General features: G+C 32.8%; 1 protein-coding gene across 3 annotated transcripts in view; it reads right to left on the minus strand.

Annotated features, from left to right (window-relative positions):
- SKAP2 (src kinase associated phosphoprotein 2) overlaps positions 1-20660 on the minus strand; it is a 192082-nt gene that overhangs the window by 131169 nt on the left and 40253 nt on the right. For all 3 annotated transcript variants that reach the window (XM_082472055.1, XM_082472054.1, XM_082472053.1), the window contains 3 exons: positions 12838-12943; positions 12199-12224; positions 4658-4765 (listed from right to left, as the gene is read on the minus strand). In XM_082472055.1, the coding sequence (XP_082328181.1) occupies positions 4658-4765; positions 12199-12224; positions 12838-12943 (240 nt within the window). The remainder of the gene's footprint in view (positions 1-4657; positions 4766-12198; positions 12225-12837; positions 12944-20660) is intronic.

Below are 20660 nucleotides of genomic sequence, written 5' to 3' on the forward strand. Positions count from 1 at the left end.
TATTAAAAGAACTCAAAAAAAAGTTAAAAAAGAAAAACCACACAAGCACAACAATATGTTATGTATACAAAGATGTGTGTAAGTTGCAAACTAATCTAAATTCTCAGAATAAAATACAAAAATATGATTTTTATTATCAAAAACCACATGATACTATAGTTGGAAAACATTTACCCTAAATGGTAAGTAATTGAAAGAACCTTGTTTTTCCTGGTTTTAAATATTATTTCACATTCTACTGGAGCCCAGAGAAAAGTAAAACATCTATTGCTTGGCTTTTACTAGAACTGATTAGTGCTACACCTAACTTTACACACAAAAAAATCTTCCTCAAAAGTTGGTGTCTATCATAAAGCAGAAACTAACACACCATTGTAAAGCAATTATACCCAATAAAGATGTTAAAAAAAAAAGTGTAATGTGTAAAAATTTACCCATTAAATTTATGTTTATGCACATGGATGGATTTATATCTAAGCTTGTTGTAGATGCATTATAAGAGTTCATTATTTATAGGCATCATGGAGATAATCCTTAAAGTAATCCTTTGGAATAAGCGATTTACATGTTTTATAAGTTCAAGTTTTCATATATTGGATTCCTTAACGAAAACGTATACCAAAAAAGAAAAAAAAATCATCTACTATTATAAATTATGATCAAAAGAGCATAGCCTTTTTTCTTAATCCCAAACTTTAAAAATAGTTCCATAAGTAAACCAGTATTTTTTCATACAAACCTATGTTCTTGTAATGCTCACAGTTTTTAGTAACCTATATTACTTGGGAATTTTTAGTTAAGAAGATACCAGGACAATAAATGACTGTTTTATATCTTTAGCTTCATTTTAGTCTTCCTATATTCACGCCCTAGAGGTTCCAGATTCTTATCCACAAAGTGATTATGGTCTAGGACTGAATCAGATTTGTAACAAATGTCTACTGTGATCCTTCAACCTATCATCGATGGGCAGAGCCAATATATGTCTTCTAGCTCACTGAATCCTTTCACCTTACCTTAGGGACTTTCCACAGTGCTATATGGTTAGACGCTTGCTTTTACAAATAATGAAAATGAATGAAAAATGATTTCAAAATAGAAAAATGGAAACCCAAATCATTATATAGTATCTAAAAGCTACCCTGCATCTACCATCTTAGTGCCTAAACAAACATTCTAACATGTATAACAAGGGATATTCTTTAAGGTTTTGAGTTTCATTATCTCTAATTTTATCTGATTACTGACATGCACCATTTCTATTAACACCTCAATATATCCAGCCATACAATAGTATAAAACTTCTAATAGTGATCTACAATAGTCTAGAAACCATTATGATTTGTTTTAAGTTTTTCAGAAAAAAATAAAAGCACAAAGCTAATAAAATGAAATTTCTATTAAACATAATTTTTATAAATATTACCAAATCACAATGAAACTAACAGCAGTCATGCAATCATTTATAAAATGTATTTTCCCTCAAAAAATAAAAACAAAAAAGTGTTTCCAAAGAGAGACAAGAAAAAATTACAAAGTACAATATTTTTAAGCTACAAGCTTTACAAAAATCTGTCACCATCTACGTTACAATTCTAGTCATCAATAAGGTACTTTTTTCTCAATGCACTATTCAAAAATCAATTATATCAACTCTTTTGTATAGAAAAGCAGCACACCTTTCAGGCAACTAGTATTAATGAGTAGACATGACTATAGAATCTCCATCTGTTTCTCTGACAAAGCTGTGGCTACTCTAGTCGCTCATTGAAATTCCATTAATCTGGTGTACCAAGGTCCAATGCGAAAATCAAAACTCCATCTAACCCTTTATCAGTCCACAATAACCTACAAGTGAACTCTGCCTGTTAGCATGCAGCAAGTTATGATTTTGCTATCAATCAGGCAGTTGGCCAATAAAAAAAAAAAAAAAAAGGCTGGAAACAGCGTGTCTGGCAGGGTTTGAAGACCTTGTTTTTGTTTTCTGTTTTCATTCCCTTTCATTTTCTATAGGGTGTCTGGACCTTGTGAGATTATGCATTATTCTCCTTGGCTGTGATTTAATTGCTACCAGCAATCAAATCGAAGCATCACTGAAGTGTGCTTGAATTTCATTAGAAGATATAACTTATGCTACTTTCCTACAGTACCTAATAAACCATAAAGAAACCAAAACACATATGGCTTGAGGGAATAACTGGAAAATTAGGTAGCCATTTGGGAACTGAATGAACTTTTGAACCAGAGGAACAGAGAAAAAGAAATATTAAAGGAAAAGACAAACTTAGAATGCACACAGAGATGTGCAGGTTTGACCTTTTTAGCACCTTGAAAATTACATTAGCATTATGAAAAATACATATCATGTTTGGAGTTTATAATCCATCCAAGTTCAGATACTTTGTTAGTGCCTACCATAAGGTAAAAGTCAAAAGGACAAAACAACAATTTGATTTGACAAAAGGCCTTTTTGTGACCTGTGCTAATTTAGTTATACTTGTTAAATGCATTATCATTTTATAATTAATATATCATTAGACTAAGGTCACACAATGAAGGAAAATTTATTCAGCAAAGGAAAGAGAACACATATAACAATCAAGCTGCAGGAAGAAAAACTAATATGACTAGATGATATTTTAGAGTGGAAATTAAAAGTTCAAGTGGTAGTTTTAAAATTAATTTATAGTATTCTTAGAAGAAAATGTAAAATTATCAAAAACAGCATTATTTATATACCAAAAATGAATAATACTAAAAGTTAAATTTTCAATCTAAGAATTGCTTACATAAACACTGATGAAAATGCAATATTTAACAAAAATTTAAATGTTACACATAAATATAATTTATTAAATAATATTCAAATATTGATAATGTTTTAGCAATAAATCTTTTTCATGCTATTAATGTATTTTCTTTATATTTGGTTATGAAAACAAACATATAATAAATTATCTACTCATAAGAAAAAAACAATAATCCTGTAAATGATTATTTACAGGATTATTTACATGAAATACAATAGCAATTCACTTTTCCTAACAAATCACTGGCTCTCACATATATTTAATTGTTGGATTTCTTAGGTTGTAATTTTTTCAAGATGGCACATAATGCTTCCTGGTACATCAAAATATCTATGCTATTTTGAGAAATCCTGAGCATATATATTCTATGAATATATTCTGTATGTGTATGTATCCATATCTGTATATTATAATGAGTATAAGTACTCTCTATATATGTATACATACAAACATACTCATTTCTATCTACCAATGTTTTCCAGAGAAGCAAAACAAACCATTGTAATGTGTCTGAAAAATAGTTCAACTCAAATAATAATTCATTGTTTTGCCTGAAAATATTACTTCATCGATTATAAAACATTTTCTAGTAGAAATGCTTTTGAAGATCAGGTTAGAAAGGGTAATGCTCTGTTTCAGATAATAAGTGTGACTGAAGAAAAATGTGCTTCTTTTTAAAAAAATAGAGAATATAAGAGAAAGAAATTCTTTCCTTTTAAAAATAGATATTAAATGTTTGCCAAAATGTAAAATTCGACATAAAATGGATATGATTATTGTTGCTACATACTGTACAGAGTTCTGAATATAAAAAAAAGATTGTGTTGTTCTGAATCAGTGGTTAGAATGTTTATCACTTATGCATGTACTTGACTTATCCCTGTTCTGCAGTAGACATAATTTTATACCTCATAAAAGCAATTTATGTTTCCAAAGGGAATAATCTGGATAACATAAAATGTGGAGTGCTCTGTTGCAGGAAGCATATTTTCATTCAGCAATTGTATTTAGAGATGGAACTGCACAGTTTGATCATCATATAGTGGCAGAAGGCATTATTCATTTCTATGTCTACGTGAAGCTTTGAGTGCCACAAATTAATATGCATGGCTAATTTATCAATACACATTATTAATTTGTACCTATATATCACCCTTATAGGTCTCTATGATTCAGATGCACTCAACTGGGTGGCATAACAGAGAAAGCACATTCTACACTAAAAACAAGTTTCATAGCTTTGGCAAGTTTTTAAAAATTAATAAGAGATAAATAATCAATTTTATTACCATTTCAATTAATACAAAAAACTATAATATTACTGTGTAATATAGGATATTTTTAGATGACAATCAGAAAAATGAAAATGTATTATTAAAAGAAGCATTTGATGAAAACCTGTCTCAATGAGAGAAGGCAATGTAGGAATAATTAATTTAATATTTTATGAACTCATTTTGTATGAAGTTTTCAGGAAAAAAGCGATCAAAAACCTTTTTCATTATTCATAAAATAATGAAATACAACAAGCCATTAAGCAGCACAATAAAATTAAGCAAGAATCTGATAATATCAAATTAACCAACAAAATTACTGATAATATTCATACGATGATGCAAGCACGCTCCTAAAAATTCAAGTAAAGAAAATTTCCTAGGAAAAGAAAGAACTACATACTTAGGAAAACCACTAGAGAGAGCTCTTCTGTTCCTTAAAGGTTCTGGTAAAGGTAAGTTAACTGAAGCCTCTGTGTTTATCTGCTTTCTGACAAGACCTCCACCTTTACACATTGCACTGTTTTGTGTTAGAGTGTCAAGAGGTATATTCTATGGGAAAATGTCACATACCATCAGAGGGGGCCTCATCATCTTTATCATATCTTTCTGAGGCTAATGAAATAGTGTCTGGAGGCCCAGCAAAAGGGTCATCATATTCTTCTCCATCTTCTATATCACCTATAAAAGAATCAGGGAAAAAAAGAATGGATATATATATACATATATGTATACCTGAACCACTTTGCTGTACACCTGAAACTAACACAACATTGTAAATCAACTATGCCCCAATATAAAGTAAAAATTATATTTAAAAATATTATAAAAAAAACAAAAACTAATCAGAGAAAAGCCTTTTATAATTTAGCCATCTTTAAAAGTGTTACTTTATCAAAGAGGTAAATTTTACTATTAAATTTGGTCACTTTCATGGAAAACCAAAGAACAATTTTTGAACTAGATAAAAACAGATCCTATTTTAATGTATATTCGCTGTAATTTAGCTAAAGTAAGTTTTTGAAAGTCAGTACACAACTGTTTCTTTCTGTTACAAAAGGATACAAGTTCCAAAATTATGATGGTCTCTACAAAGATGAATTCAAAAAAGTGGAAGCAGGTTAAAACATAGTGTGTAACGAAAACAAACAAAACCAAAATAACAATAACAGCAACCAAAAAAAGCAAGGAAAGCACAACAGAGAAAATAATTCAAGTTAATTCCATTTACCTACTCAATAATTGGAAAAATGATGATGAGAAATTGATAATTCAAAGCCATATGAACATTTTATGTTTTCATTAAAAATCACAGGATTACATTAGAATAGATTAAAAATACTCAGTTGTGCTTTCAAGAGCAGGAATCTTGTGGAAAAACTGCTTTAAAACTCATATAAACCTTTTAAATTCAAACAAGGTGATTTATAAACTAGACACTTCCGATTTTGCATTCAGTAATATGTTACTTTATTTTTTCTTGTGTTCTGGCTAGTTTTCTAGATGATTTCCAAATCTTAGGCTGATTGGTTGGTTTGAAGTCATTTAATCCCCACAATAAAATCTTGTGGTTTGGGCTTTTTCCATATACTCATTTAGAATAATTTTTTAAAAGAGTGAATCAAACATTTGCTATATCCCAGTTATATCTAAGCACTCATTCTTCATCCATATTCAACAACAAGGAAAAAGGTATGCTTAATACCATATAAATGATGTTAACAATTCAAGTTACTTGTTAAAAATTCAAGAGAAAACCAGCCACCTCAGGTATTACCTAAAAATCATAGTGAAAAATCTCCATAGGAATCCTAGAGTGCCTATAGTATTACTTTTAGATCATAGTTGCTGGGCAGATCCAGATTAAAGCTACCTGGCTCTCCAAAAGGATATCTGTATCCTCTGACATGCATCTGATGGGTTGCACCCTACTTTCACCATATTTTTGGTAGAGGAAAGAGCCTCTTTCAAAATAATAAAAATCAATATTCATATCTACTTTTTAAAATTTTGATATTTTACCAGCATTCATCATCCCTACCCTGAAAGTAAAGATATCTCCCATCAAGACAATAAGAGCAGAATATAGAGGTGACTATCTTATTGTCCTTAGTGATTATACCATTATGTGTACCATACGTGGTGATGTTTCTTCCCCAATTAAAATTCCAAGAAACATGTACAAATACTACTCATTCTTCGGATCTTAATTTCTCTTTCTTTCAAGATGTTCAAAGTACTTCTCAGAACATTCAGTGATCCCTTATAATATTTCTCTTACGGAAAGAAGAGTGGTCTGATTTAAAATATGAGGTAAGACAGAACCTCATAAAAAGTGCTAGTAAAAATATGTTTGAACATAAAATGACAGCTCATGGAATACACAGTAGTAAAGATCACAAAATTCTCAACTGCTCAAAATTGCTAGAATATCCTTATATTCTTAATAAAGTAAGAATTTTTATGTTATGAATTTTCTAAGGATATTTCAAATCATGAACTATAAATATTGCTATGAAAAAAAAAGTATTAGGACACTTCGACTACATCACCATAACTTAGGACTTAGCATATTACACTATTAAGAATACAGAAATACAACAATAAAGCTAATGATTCTATGGAAAGGATTTTGAAAAAAACTCAGATGCTCATGCTTAAATCCATTAAACTCTGTGTGGAAATAAACAAAAAAATTTTTTTAAGTTTTGAAAATCAGAATTAGTTTATTATCCTTTGATAATATCCATTATATATTTTTGTGTATATATCCATGTATGTACACATATACACACACAGCAAAAACATCATTATTAAAGCTATAAATTCAATAATATTTAATATAAGTTAAGACTGTTCTATGCAAATTAGTCACTGACATGTTAAAGACCTCTGTGGTTTTTGGTTTAGTTCAAAAATAAAAGAACACTTTTTGGATTATAAAGTGAAATTGTCTTCAATTTACCATTCTAAGAACTGCAGTTCATTTCAAACGTTGGTTTTAAAAAAAAAAAAAATACTGTGATATTTATGTTTATCTAAGACAAAATAAATTAAGTACTGCTACTGGCCTCATTTCTCCCCTCCCCGCTCCCCCTTTTTTAAAGCTTTCCTTGAATTTAACTCAGAAAGTAAAGAATAAGCATCTCTGTGGCATCTGTATAGGGTTATTCCCTTTTTAACTTGCATTAAGTTGAAAAAACACATCATTTTTCAAAATAGTCTTCTTCATTTTACTGTTGTTCCAGTGATGATCCACTCCTTTTCCCCCCTCCCTAATTATTTTTTTCAACTCAACAAAGAGCTGCTATATTATAAGGAGCTTTAATTGAACACAGGGGTCGCTGTTGAGCAGTGCAAAGCATTTTTTCTCCCCAGGGGCTGAGTACTTGGAACTATACCTGCAAAGACTTCGATAAATTAAAAGGAAAATGTTCAACTTGTGTTTATGTAATAGAAAACTGAACTCCAAAGCAACAATGGGCATCAGGTAAACGTATCCAATACAATTTACAGACATAATTGAAAGCATTACAGCCTAATCAGACATCTAAAAGAAAAGCATGCTCAAATGAAATGTCTACAGAATCATTAGTTGGCAGCCATTCTATTACCATCACACATAATGTCAGTGGTGCCTTGAGCCTGTGCCAATGACAACAGCATAAATTTTGCATCTCATTTCTATGGTCATAAAATTAATGATCAGTTTAAAAATACTTCTTTGTAAAAGTTATTGCGCAAAGAAAAGACATGAATGTGTCCCTGTTATGTACTCAGAAGGATAATTATGGGGTTGTTGCTCATTAATACTGTTTCTTGTTTCCCTAGAAAAGCATTTGATTTATCCCACAACTTTCAAAAGTTTAATTAATGATACAAAGTTAACAGTCTAAAAGACAATGATCCAAGACTTATTATCCTGTAATTTCATTGGCAAGTTAAATAATACATCAAAATCAAGGCTTAATCGTATCACAGCAGCATATTTCTTTGAAAAATATTTTTAAATTTTTAATAGTTGGGTTCAAATTACTATTATCCCTTTTTTATATATGGCTTATGGTCAATTAACATTTTCCTAAATGCCTGGAGATAAAGCCCAACAGCAATTGAACAGTCATGACCCCACCATTGAAGGTGATTTAACCAATCTACTGCTTGTTTTAGCAAATACAGTTCTATTTTGAATGCAATCAGGTAAACAGTAAACTAAATAATATACCTAAAATTCAGATGATAACCATTCCCTTTTACAGAGAATGAAATATAAACTTGGTGGGAAAAATTACTTGAGTGAAAAATATTAATTTCTAATTTTCTACTCAGTTCACGTGTCCAAAATAATTTCTCAAGTGATAATATACAGCTATGAATAGACATAAACATTTAACTTGTCATTTCTTAAGGGAACCTGTAGTTTAATTCTTAAAAATTTGAAAGATTTGAGTCACCACAAATAAGATTCTCTTCATAACTCTTCTACCATAGAAGGGCTAATATATAGCATGCAAACATGAGGCAGAATTTTAAAGGAAGGACACCATTCCTCAAGTACTACCTTTGAAGCAGACTTCTACTACTATAGGCCCCATAATCTCAAACATGCTTAACGCATTTGTATAAGGCCAGAGGTGGGGTGTGGGGGTAAGGGAGCTGCAAGTTATTTGCTCAGATTTCACTGGGGAGCTAACTTTCAACAGAACATATACTATGTTAGGAAGAGTAAAGAAAACGAAGTTAAACATCATCCAAACTTCTGACTTTTCTGCTGTTCTCAAGGATTCCATCAGAACAAACTAAAATGGGTCCCTTCTTATCTAACAGCCCTGTTACTCAAAAAACTAGTTTAGTCCATAAATAATAATACCAATGAGGTCAAAGGAAATTGCTTTCTAAGTAAACCTATTCATATTTAACAATATCAGTGGAGTTTTAGGATAAAATCTACTAAATAAATTTTTTAATTTAGAGGAAAAATATTTTAAAGGAGAAAATGAGAGCTTTTTAGTTATGACATCTAAAGAGAATTGAAAACAATATATTCACATTTTTTAAAGCTGTAGACACCCATATTTGAAAAATATTCTCTTGAAATATTTGTCTCATGTTAATATGCATACCCTTCCTTTAGTAATTTATGGTTTCCTCAAAACTTATTTGAAAACTGAATTATAAATCAAGATTTATTCAATCCTCTTGATAAATGAACTTGAATCTGAGAATACACATTAATATAATACTTATTGAACACTAACTATGTGTCATGCATAGGTATCTTCACATTATCTTATTCTATAAAGAAAATAATAATACCAAAATCATCACTGGAGTAAAACAAGCCTAATATAGAAAACAATAATACCAAAATCATCACTGGAATAAAACAAGCCTAATATAAGGGCAAGATACAACTACAAGTAAAACTTTTTTATCATATACCTAATATTTATTAGAAAATTCTATTTTATACTCAGTCAGTAACACCTTTACTCAAATAGTAATATATTTTCATCCCCCAAAAAATTATTACAAGTCACATTTAAAAGCGCTATGACCTTACGATGTGACAGAGAACAAATTCTGAAATAATCATAATTGTAAAATAATTCTAAAATGAGCATAATTCTAGTGCATGAAGCCTGTATTTAGGAGTATACTTTATATTACTAGGCTACATTGTAACTAAGAATAAAAAACTAGAGTTAGATAGTTATTCTGTCATGTACAATATCTAAAGACTATAAGAAGAGATGTGAGAGGAAAGTAAGGAAGGATAACAGACATCTGTGAACATTAAAGAAACTAATAACTCACTTATTTGAAATGAGTAAATGTGAATTAATTCATTTTATTTAAGAACTCTCTTCCAGGTCCTTTTTTCTCCCAATAATGATATTAAAATGGTACTTAACCATCATGTAAAAATAAATAAATAAATAAAGTATGTGAAACAAATAGGAGTATAAAGGTAAAAAGCAGGAAAATAGCCTCTGGTCACTTCATTGTGACCCTATATTGACCTGAGAGAGAGAAAGAGAGAGAGGGGAAACAGCCAAAAGGATTTCTGTCCAGGTCTCCTTGGATGAAGACAATCCAAAAACCCCAAGAAGAAAATGTAAGAAAAAAAAGAAAAGCAGCATTATCAAAATATACTTACATGAATTCAATTTATTCAATGTAGAGATCTGATTATTAATAAATTCCTGTTTTTAAAATATATGTCTTTTGAGCAATTGCTTATTCAACTATTAAGCCTGTACTAACTTCCCTTTACTATTTCTAACAAACTACAGGAATAGTCTTTTTAGAACAGTCGAATTATACTTTGAGAGTAGAATGGCATAAAATTACTCAGCTTCTCATATTTCTCCAAGGTATACATCTAATTTATCCACAGGCTTACTTTTGAGCAGGCACTCTTGGTGATTAGTTAACTCAATACAGCAGTACTGAACAACAAATGACTTATTCAGAAGAAAATGATTATGGGGAATCTCTGAATTCTGTGTTATTTGAACTCTTACTCTAGGCTCATTTTTCAATTTCTATCAAATACTATATAAACTTCCATTCTCCTTAGAGACAAAGAATGTATCTCAGTAATGTAATTTTAATATCCACACACCTGAACAAGTCCTAAACCAGAATACCAAAGGGAAAGTTCCTACCCTATTATTGAATCATATGCAATTCTACAATGACTTTATACTATCACATTTTCTTAGCTTAAAAATGTTTAACGTACAAATAATTAAGTCACAATGAGAGTCCAATAAGTAACCACTAGAACAAAATGTGCCTTTTAAGAAAAAAGGCAGAATCTGATATGTAATATTTCCCCCATAAACAGTGCACTGTATAAAAGTTATCATAATTAAAATGCATAAATTCATTATTTCTATACTCAACTAAGCAAAATACAACATGATTAAACCCACAGTTTAGGATTCATTATAGAGAACAAAGAAGTAGGTATTTGTGGAGAGGAGGAGTTTCCTGCTCTTTCCTTTATTTAACAGTGTTAAAAAATTTAATATGGAAAAAAATCTCTTCTTATTTCCTCTAATCACAACAATTGTGATGACTTAATGTGAAAAGAAAATGTGGTTTCCTTTTAACTGATTTTAGGTTTGTCTGGTTAAGTAGTTGGTTTATTGAAACCGTCATTACTCTCTCACTTATCAGTTGGCAGAGATATGAGTTACTCTGTGGTATCTGCTCACCCCAGTTAGAAGATGCCACACTGCTTCCCCCAAACTCAGAGCCTAGCTTCACATAGTTAACTGACCTCATGTTGTGACCCTCATACCAGCATCCACAGGCTTCAGGTCATGACCTATGAATTAGCATCATGGAAGTAAGGGCCATACCAAGTTTCCCTTACACAACTGAAGACGTGAAATAGTAGAAACTTCCTATGCCTTTCTGGATTTGGTTTTCAGTACGCTAAGCAGCTGTCTCTCAAATCTAAAGGAAGACAATCAGCTTACCAGCATTCTCACATATTTCAAAAAAATGAAACTGAACCCCCTTCTTTGAAAATGTCTATGGCATATATTTATTCATATCAAAAGAATCACGAGAATAATAAAAACCAGCATTTGAAAAAGATTTTACTCATGCTTTCAAACAAAAATTGATACTGTTTTTAAACCAATTACCTTTTAGAAACATTACCTATGAGCACCCAGCCACAGGCCCTCCTGCTTCCATCACCACTATAAAGTAATCTCTACAGGGTTAAATGGTGTTGGGTTGGTATCTCGCCTCTGCCTCACAAAATTCTTCCGTGTGTAACTGCAGGTATATACCTTTCTTAACAAACTTCTGCCACAATGAACTCTAAGAACCATAAAACCTAAGAATGTTAAACACAGATTTCTGCATGAAAGATTGTGCAAAGGAAGATTGTGCAGAGTAGATTCTAGATATGTTTTTTAATTTTATTCTCAGCAGGGGGAGCTAGCACTCTCATCTTTAAAGTCTAAGTATACAACAGAGAAATTTAAATTTTGACTCCAACTATCAAATTTCAGTATGTGTTAGATTTTCCTATTGAAAATCTCTGCAAGGGAAAAAAATGTCAAGTTTGACAAAACTTGAAAATTTACCTTTGTCTTGAAATTCCTGAAGATAGCTGCAAAATAAAGCAAGAACATTATATTTTAAAATAAAGGTTGACAAATCAAAACAAGATCTAATCAATGGCAATAATTCAAGTCTATTTTAAAATCTATATTGTAAATATATATTTAGAGAAAAAACTACTTCCTATCCTGAAGTGATAATTCCAAAAGGCTTATGGATTTATAATAAAGGTATTTTTAAAGACTTAAGTTACAGTAGTAAAACCAGAATATATCTTTAATACATACAACTTAAATTACATTTATTCATTTGAGTATCTGGAGGTATCTTCCGTATTTATGTTAAAATTCTCAATCTACCTATGTCTTATCAGTTAAACCAAATATATCCTCAAATAATCAAAATAAACAGTTGGATTTTGCTAGAATGCTTAGAAAAATACATAATCAATAGGCTTCACAAAAAACGGTATTATGATAAGCCTGTCTGTTTTTAAAAACTATTATAGTAGAAATATAGTTTGTCCTTTAAAAATACTTCAACCCAATTAAATTAGAACACAAAAAATTTAATCCCACAATAATCAGTCCTTCATTAAAATGTTAATTACAACGTTTCTTATAAGTAAGAAATAAGTAATAAAAGGCAAGTAAGTGACTTACATAGACTTTACATCTTTTATCTTCTTAATAAGGGAGTCTCTCTTTTCCTTTGCTTTCTTGGATAAATTTTCCCCTCTCAGTACGTCTGCTACAAATGTTTCAACATCTAAACCATGAAATATAAGAAAAAGGATACAAATTATAGGAAAGAATCATTTTTTTGTGAAGACAAATAGGACAATGATTGTTTCTACCCATAAGTGTTAATATCTGTACAATTTGTTACAGTTATTTATCAATCCAAAGCATAACAATTGAAGTATGTTTCACATACTAAATTGGACAAATCTGTTCACCACTTAGCTAATAAAATGTGTATGCTCTACTTATGCTTAACACAGCGAATGCTATTAGAATGTTTGGCATCATTAAACCAGGAAGAAGCACGCAAGTTTTAATAAACTATGGTGCCCCATAAACAAATTCTCTGTATAAAAGCAAGTGCAGAGCTTTCATGCATGTTACTATCATTTTTTAGTATTTTGTAAGTTCCTGTATGAACAGGTCATTCACAATATTATATCAATATAAGCTAATGTCTCTGGCAAAGGCATCCTTTTCCCAGTGTAATCAATTTTCAGGTATATGCTGTGCTTAATGCTTTAAAGGAAAAACAAATCCCTTTTTCTAGCCAAGATTCCCAAATCAAACCCTCCTCTTTCCTACCTGCCCCACCTACTCTGGCCAGCTATTCTCAAATAAAAAAGATAATCAGTTGTGTGGTTTTGTGTGCTCTTGCTTCCTGCCTTGGCATTACTACTTGGAAATATTTCTTTAAACAAAGGAAAAAGTGGCAAAATAGATTTAGCCACTATTTTAAAATATAGTAACCAAGAGATAAGACTTCTATGGCCTCATATAACATTTTCACAAAGCCTCTTTTTTTTAATTCAGTAAACTTCCAAATTATTCTGCTTTCTAATTCTCTCTAGTATACAATTCCACCAAATCCTTATTGGTTTGATTTTACAATAGCCCCACTCTTATTGTTCATGAAATACTGTACAAGTTTAAATTAACTCTATATTCAGAATTTCAAATGTCACTTTGAGATATCTAATATAGAAGATACCATTAAAATTTTTTCAGTAGGCATGACTATAAACCACCCATATTTCATATTGAAGAGATGTGTATATGTTTTACTTTCTTTTTATTTAACTAATTTGTCTCCTAATTCACACTGATAAAAAGATGGTATCAAAACATACAATATTATACTAAATTAATTCAAAGCAGTATAGCAAATAGTCTTTCAACTGTACTGATAATTAGCAACTTAAAGCCTAGTATTTGAAATAGAATGTTATAACTGATTTTAAATTCTTGATTACAAAAGTACATTGATCCAAGGAGTGAAGCTGATTAAACTGTTATTCTATTCATTCATAATAGATTGTGTAAAAGTGATTCTTCACTAAATCAATATAAGTGAAATAATTAAAATTTAGTCTTGGAATAATTTTAAGTAGCTTTCTGGTTTGAAGCCCATTACTGACTAATGTTAAAAGTAACTATCAAAATGAAACAAAAGCAAAATGTCACAGCTTCTCTTTCCTTGAGCTGTCCATATTTTGAAGAGGGGGACACAGAGACATAATCCAGTACCAGTGCAAATTGGACCCACACTTCTAAAGTGAGTTCAAAATAATGAGACTTATAAAAAAGCACTCTTCTCTCAACTCTAAATTTTGTATGTACCCAGAGGAGCAAGGCAACCTCTGGACATTCAGATATTAACTGAAATGGAAAAGATCATTGGCTTCTCTGAGATGGCTCCAATAAATCTACTAAGAAACTGGAGTAAGAGAAGGAGTAGCACCTCTACTGTTGATTCTTTCTTCCAACCAATTCTTTCTTCCAACCAGACTCAATACTTGGGAGAATCACTGGCATAACGATTGGTAGTTTGCTTAATGTTACTTTCACTCAGTGTTTGTCTTTAATTCCCTCATCCACACGAGTATTTAATTGCCTGTTTTACATCTTCATTATACAATCCAAGTTTAAACAAACAGGATCTATTTTCTATCTCCGGAAGCAATAACAGAACGAATTACAGCCCGAGTTATTTCTTTAAAAGGTCTTTTCAGTTGTATAAAAACTCAGAAAACAAAAAGCTGTAATGCTCTATATAGTGTTTCCTAACAGTGCCAAAAATATTTTTAAATTATTGAGCTATGCTATTTTGTGAGGAAATACTTGTTGAAGGAGTGTGAGACTGCAGGAAGAATCTGTGTTGTTTGTTTTCTGAGTGGGAGGAGATTCAGAGATTGCGCAAGGGAAAAATTCTGTATTTTTAGAGTAGTCTTAATGTATTTATTCCTAAACTTATGACACAAAAGGGGTTTAAGGCAACTAAAAAGATTTAACAAACATTGATTTTTAAAAATTATTTCACAAAGGAGATGTGGAAAGCGTACAACCTGCTTTTGCGTTTTTTTGGTTTTGTTTTTAACAAATAAGAACTTCATAGTGGAAGCGATTCCTGCAATAATCTTCGTTTGTTGGTGCCCACCGACTCAATTGGTTTTGAAGATTTTGAAATCTGGGTTTTTTTCTTAAAATCCATACTGTGCCCATTTATTTTGAAATCGAACGAAACCAGCCTCTGCTAGGCACAGGAGACCCTCTGGACGTGCCCGCGGCCTTCGCCGAGCCCCTGCGCGGAGCCCCAACCCCGCTACCCCGGCGCGAAGACGTAGCGGGTGCTGGAAAGTTACTCGGCCTTCACCGGGAGATGCTCGGGCTCCGCCGTCCGAGACACTCGGAGTGTTAAACCCCAGGGCTCCCGTCATTGGAGCTGTGAGCAGGGAGCACTGGTTTGGGGCAGCGCCCTCGCCAGACAAATGGGACTGGATCTGCGGCTTTGTAGCTCAGAGCCAGGGTAATATTTCAAAAGCGAGCAATAAAAGTCCTGGGCGACTCAAGCACTCCCCTGGCTGGTTGGAAAAGAGATCTGAAGCTTTTTATTGTGCTCTGAATAGCCCTGCAAACGGTAAACTAGCGAGCGCTTTAGCCCTCTTCTACCTTCCTTTAGGGGTCATGTCCCTCTGTTAATATGTAGATTTCACTGACTCCAGACTGCCTGTAATTCGGGGAACAGCCGTAATTCGATTACAAGAAAAGGTCAGCCTGCCTCCTCGCTGGCCTCTTGGCCTGGTGAGTAGACAGAATTCCTTTCTCACAGGAGGGATCTCGGCTCACCCGCGTCCTCCACGGGAGAGGAGAAGCTTAAGGACCCACCCGGCCACGTGGAGAAAGCGCAGTTCCGGCGCCCTCTAAGCACCAGGTCTAATCCCTACCGCCGCTCCGCGCTTCGTCACGTAGACCGCAGGTCAGCGCCGGCCGCATTTAACCCCAGAATTGGCCCCATCTCCATCCGCCTCTGACCCCAAGTCATCACCAAGGAAAAAGTTATTCAGCGAATACAAATGTGGTGGTGATTTTTGCTCCTGTTACACCTTAGCATTGTCAGAGCAAACCTGATCTCCCGGTACAACTGTAAAGATCTGGGGGAGAAGGCCGCTGGAAAGATCTGATTTACAACCGCTCTGTAGATAAACGTTAAGGTCTGAAAACAAAATTAAAAGATGACATCATGTCTTGGCTCAGCAATCCTCAAGCAGTTTGAGTTAGAAACTTCTCAATAGCCATCGCAACCCCTAAGAGGCAAATACTTAGCACACACCAAATCACCGAGTGGTACTCAAATTTTCCTTTTCCTTTTCCTGTACATATGGACCCCCTAGAAAATCAGCCACTCATCTCCCCCTAGAGCCCGAGAGGCTACGACAGGTATCTAACACACACAAGCTAACAGCTTTCTACCAATTTCCATACTAATTACAGTTTCAAGGTGAAACCACACAAGGTTACGACAGTTTTTAAATTCCTGCAAACTATAAACTGTCGTCGGCTTCTCCAAGCTGAGTACATAGCACAGGTTCCAACTCTTTAAGAAAGCCGGGGTTTGACCACTTGTCCTCTCCATCCTCCACCATGGAATATGACTTCCAGGCTGGAGGTTGTAAACAAGTCATAGAGGTAACACCTGGCCTCTTCTGCCTAGTCCCCCAACCAACCAATACCTCACCTCCCTGGGCAGGCATCCAAGTGTGCAGGCACAGGCGCGCATGCGTGCGCGCGCGCGCGCGCGCGCACACACACACACACACACACACACACACACACACAGCCTCTGTGATGGCCTGAATTGTATAGGAGAGGGGGGCAAGAATTAGAGTGAATCCACTACCACATGCTCAGCCCCAGATGAATGAATAAGTGTAAAACCAGTCAAACCATACCCCAAATGGCTTTATGACTTAATTCCACATCTTTCTCTACTTTATGAATGGGGCCAAGTTGCACTTTGTATTCACTGAGGTGCTATCACTAAACTTAACAAGAATCTCAGCCTAGAATTTAAGTTGGCATCAGAACAAAAAGAGAAGCTTTTCTTCTCTGTTAAAGGAGGGTATAGTCTGACCAAACACCTGGTGAAAACATAAAAATCAGTTAAACTGGGCACATGTAGACCAATTAAGCTAAATGCCCAAATTTGGAAAATGGCTAATTAAAAAGTTATTGATAGCTCTAATAAATGTCTTTCTCTTGATTACCCAGCACCTTTACAGGTTATGGATGAACTGTGGACTTTTCAAACATGGAAAAAGAGACAGGAACAAGCACAAGGAGTTCTCAAAGTATGATAGGAAAAACATACCTGAGTCTTACAATCCAATCATCTGATAACATTTTCAAAATTGGCTTTGGAGGCTAAGTGACTTATTTTGGTAGAAAACTGGACTATTGAAGGATAGAGATGAATATTTTTCACCTCTAAAAGATGACTTGATAAATAGCACCTTAAAATCATCAAAATCTCTTTACCACACATTTTCAAAGAAGCCACAGTGAATAAAACATTAGTCTGAGATTTATACTATATTCACTGTTAGGTATCATGTATTGTAATGTGTTCACTATGTGATTGAAAAAGAAATGTAAACTCAGCGGAATGAAAAAGATAGACTTGGCTTTAATTGAAAAAGACAAACTAAGTGAATAATGAGTATATAAAAACTAGCCTATGCCACTTTTATCACCCATATATGACACTTAATCTTAAATTTATGAGAGACAACTGAACTGTGTTTCAAATCACCAGAGGCTTTTCCCACTCTGATGTTTCTGTCTTCTTTCTAGTAATACTTTAATGCTGATTAAGTAGAGCTAAGCTCATTAGGAAATTTTTTATATACTTCTCTTTTTTTAGAATATTTAGATTTCTTTTTTAAAAGAAAACCAGTGATAATTTGGATTGGGTAACTATAAAATTGTGCATACTAGCATATTATCAAGAGCTTTATTTAGTAATCTGAGATGAAAATACTTTAAAAGGAAAGTCATAAAAAAAACCAAGAGAGCCAAAGATCCTCTCCCAAGAAAAAACAGAATACTGTATGCTTAACATAGGCAAATAATTTTCCTAACATCACATCTTAAGTCATCATGTTATTTGACCCATATAAGAAACTATAACTTTCTGGTCCCTTGATTTACAAACATATATTCCTATTTCTAGAAGAGAAAAATCTTAGAGGTGTCATGGACTGATTTCACTGTAAGATCAAAGGTTCTCATATCAAATTTAAACTCATTAGTTATTACTGCCAAAATGGGGCAGGCTTGTTCTTGCTCTATAGGAAAATCCAGGTGCTAAAGAAGTAGGTGACTATTGGTGACTCAGTAGGTGGCACTCTTCCCTTTACATACTCAGCCAATGCCCCAGAAGGAAGTTATGAGACACTAGATACACCATAAATGATTCTCATAAGAAAAATAAAACCGAAATGTTGACCAAATTATAAATGGAACTCTGGAAGGGTGGAAATCAAACCACACTATTCTCAGGATTGAAAAAAATTCTACCTCTATCTCAACTGAATTCCGTTCTTTACCTAGTGTCCCTAAAGGGATTAGCAATTATGTGTGAAGGTTTTTTAAAAATGTCCTGGAAATCCTCAATAGAGGAAAATGCAATATTTCTAATCAAGACTGCCAAGTGAACAAAATCTCAGGGTCGCTTTGCAGACACCACTCTGTTTATTGTTTGTTTGGTTTGGGTTTGATTTTTCAGAGTATACTAACAACCATCATTTTCTTCAACATTGGTTTCATTTTCTAACCCAACAAAAAGAAACTAACATTTTCTTACAGCTTTCCTTTTTAAATATGTTGTCTAAAACAAATGAATGAGAATATCTAACTGCAAACCACCAAGAGTCCAGTATTCAAAGGGCGATTAAACAAATCAAGGGGATTGGGGGTGGGGGGTGGCGAGCAGTGGTTCTAATTCCTCTCACTTTCTTGCCTGCCTGGAGGAAAAACTCACATAAATCAAGATTATTCTTGCTGTTCATCCCAGTCAAAATATTTGGATGTGGGAGAAGATTAAATGGACAAGATTTGGGATAATCCTTTCATTCTACTTATCCCAGCTAAACCTGTTCTTCCATTGTGGTGAAAAAAAATTAAAGGTTGCCTGTAGTGCATATGGCAGTCCCCAATTTACTTTTAACAACAAAAATCTGTAAACCTTTTTCTATTCATGGGACAAGAAAATAATTCAACACTTTTATAAAAAGTATAGGCTATCAATATTTAATATACTGCTTCCACAGAAATAAAAATAACTAATGGTCAAACTATATAGCCACTTTTTCAAGAGCATCATTAAATGTGAGGTAAGAATGATAACCTCTATGGATTTTTGCATTTCTGAAGAATTTTTTTTAAAGGGAAGGAATCAGAAGGAGGGGGGAACAAATATTGAAAAGGAAGCCTAAAATAGATATAATCAGAGGAAAAAATAAAGAGACGAGAATACTAAATTGATAAGAATACATTTGAGCACCTACCTCTATCAAGCAGTTGAAACGTCAAACATTTAACACATATGGCATAATGATCTGGATAAAGGGAACATGGAACGCAATGGGAAATGTCCAAAACATTTTTTTTTATAGGCATTATCTTTTGACTTTATATTCTTTTTTTCTGAAGGGATTTTAATGCCTGAAAAGTTTAGTTCCTTATCTTCTCTACCCTGGAATTCTAGCATAGCGCCATGCATTCTAAAGAGTGCTCAACTGTTAACTACAACCACCACTGCCAATATCTCCTAATTACTTTCAAAGAAAGAACTAGGTAAGCCAGCAATATCTTTAAAATTCCAACCAACGTCAACTCTTCCTCTATAGTTTTACTAATTTTAAATCTAACCATGTCCTATTACCCAAACACTTGAATAATGCAAATGATCATGCACAATCCAACAGAATTTTTTTGGATAAAAACATGTGAAAAAAAAATCGCTCAGAGCACTTATTCTTGAAACCTTTCCTACCTCAAAAAAAGATTCTAATTAAAGTCAACCATAAAATGTTAACCATTTTCTTTGAATGATTAGTTTAAAAAGAAAACTGAAAAACACTGGTTCACTTGTTTCATTTCTTTACAATTTATCTCATATATATTTCCTCATAGCCATACCTCTTGAAACTATCCTCCGAAAATAAAGTATAAGTCAAATTTGTAATCAACAAAATTTTAATGTTTTATTATTTGTTTTTAATACTTCATGTGTTTTAATATGTGATTTGCTTTAATAATGTGAAATACTGAAAATGTCAGTAAAATGATTTTTAAAACACTGATTTCAGACATTATGTAAGTATTATTATCTGATTAAAGAGAGAGAGATGGCTAAAGTATATAGGAGGTTAGCAATGGCAGATAATTTAAATATTATTTAA

Source organism: Balaenoptera physalus (assembly GCF_965194825.1).
Source record: "Balaenoptera physalus genome assembly, chromosome: 8".
NCBI lineage: Eukaryota > Metazoa > Chordata > Mammalia > Artiodactyla > Balaenopteridae > Balaenoptera > Balaenoptera physalus.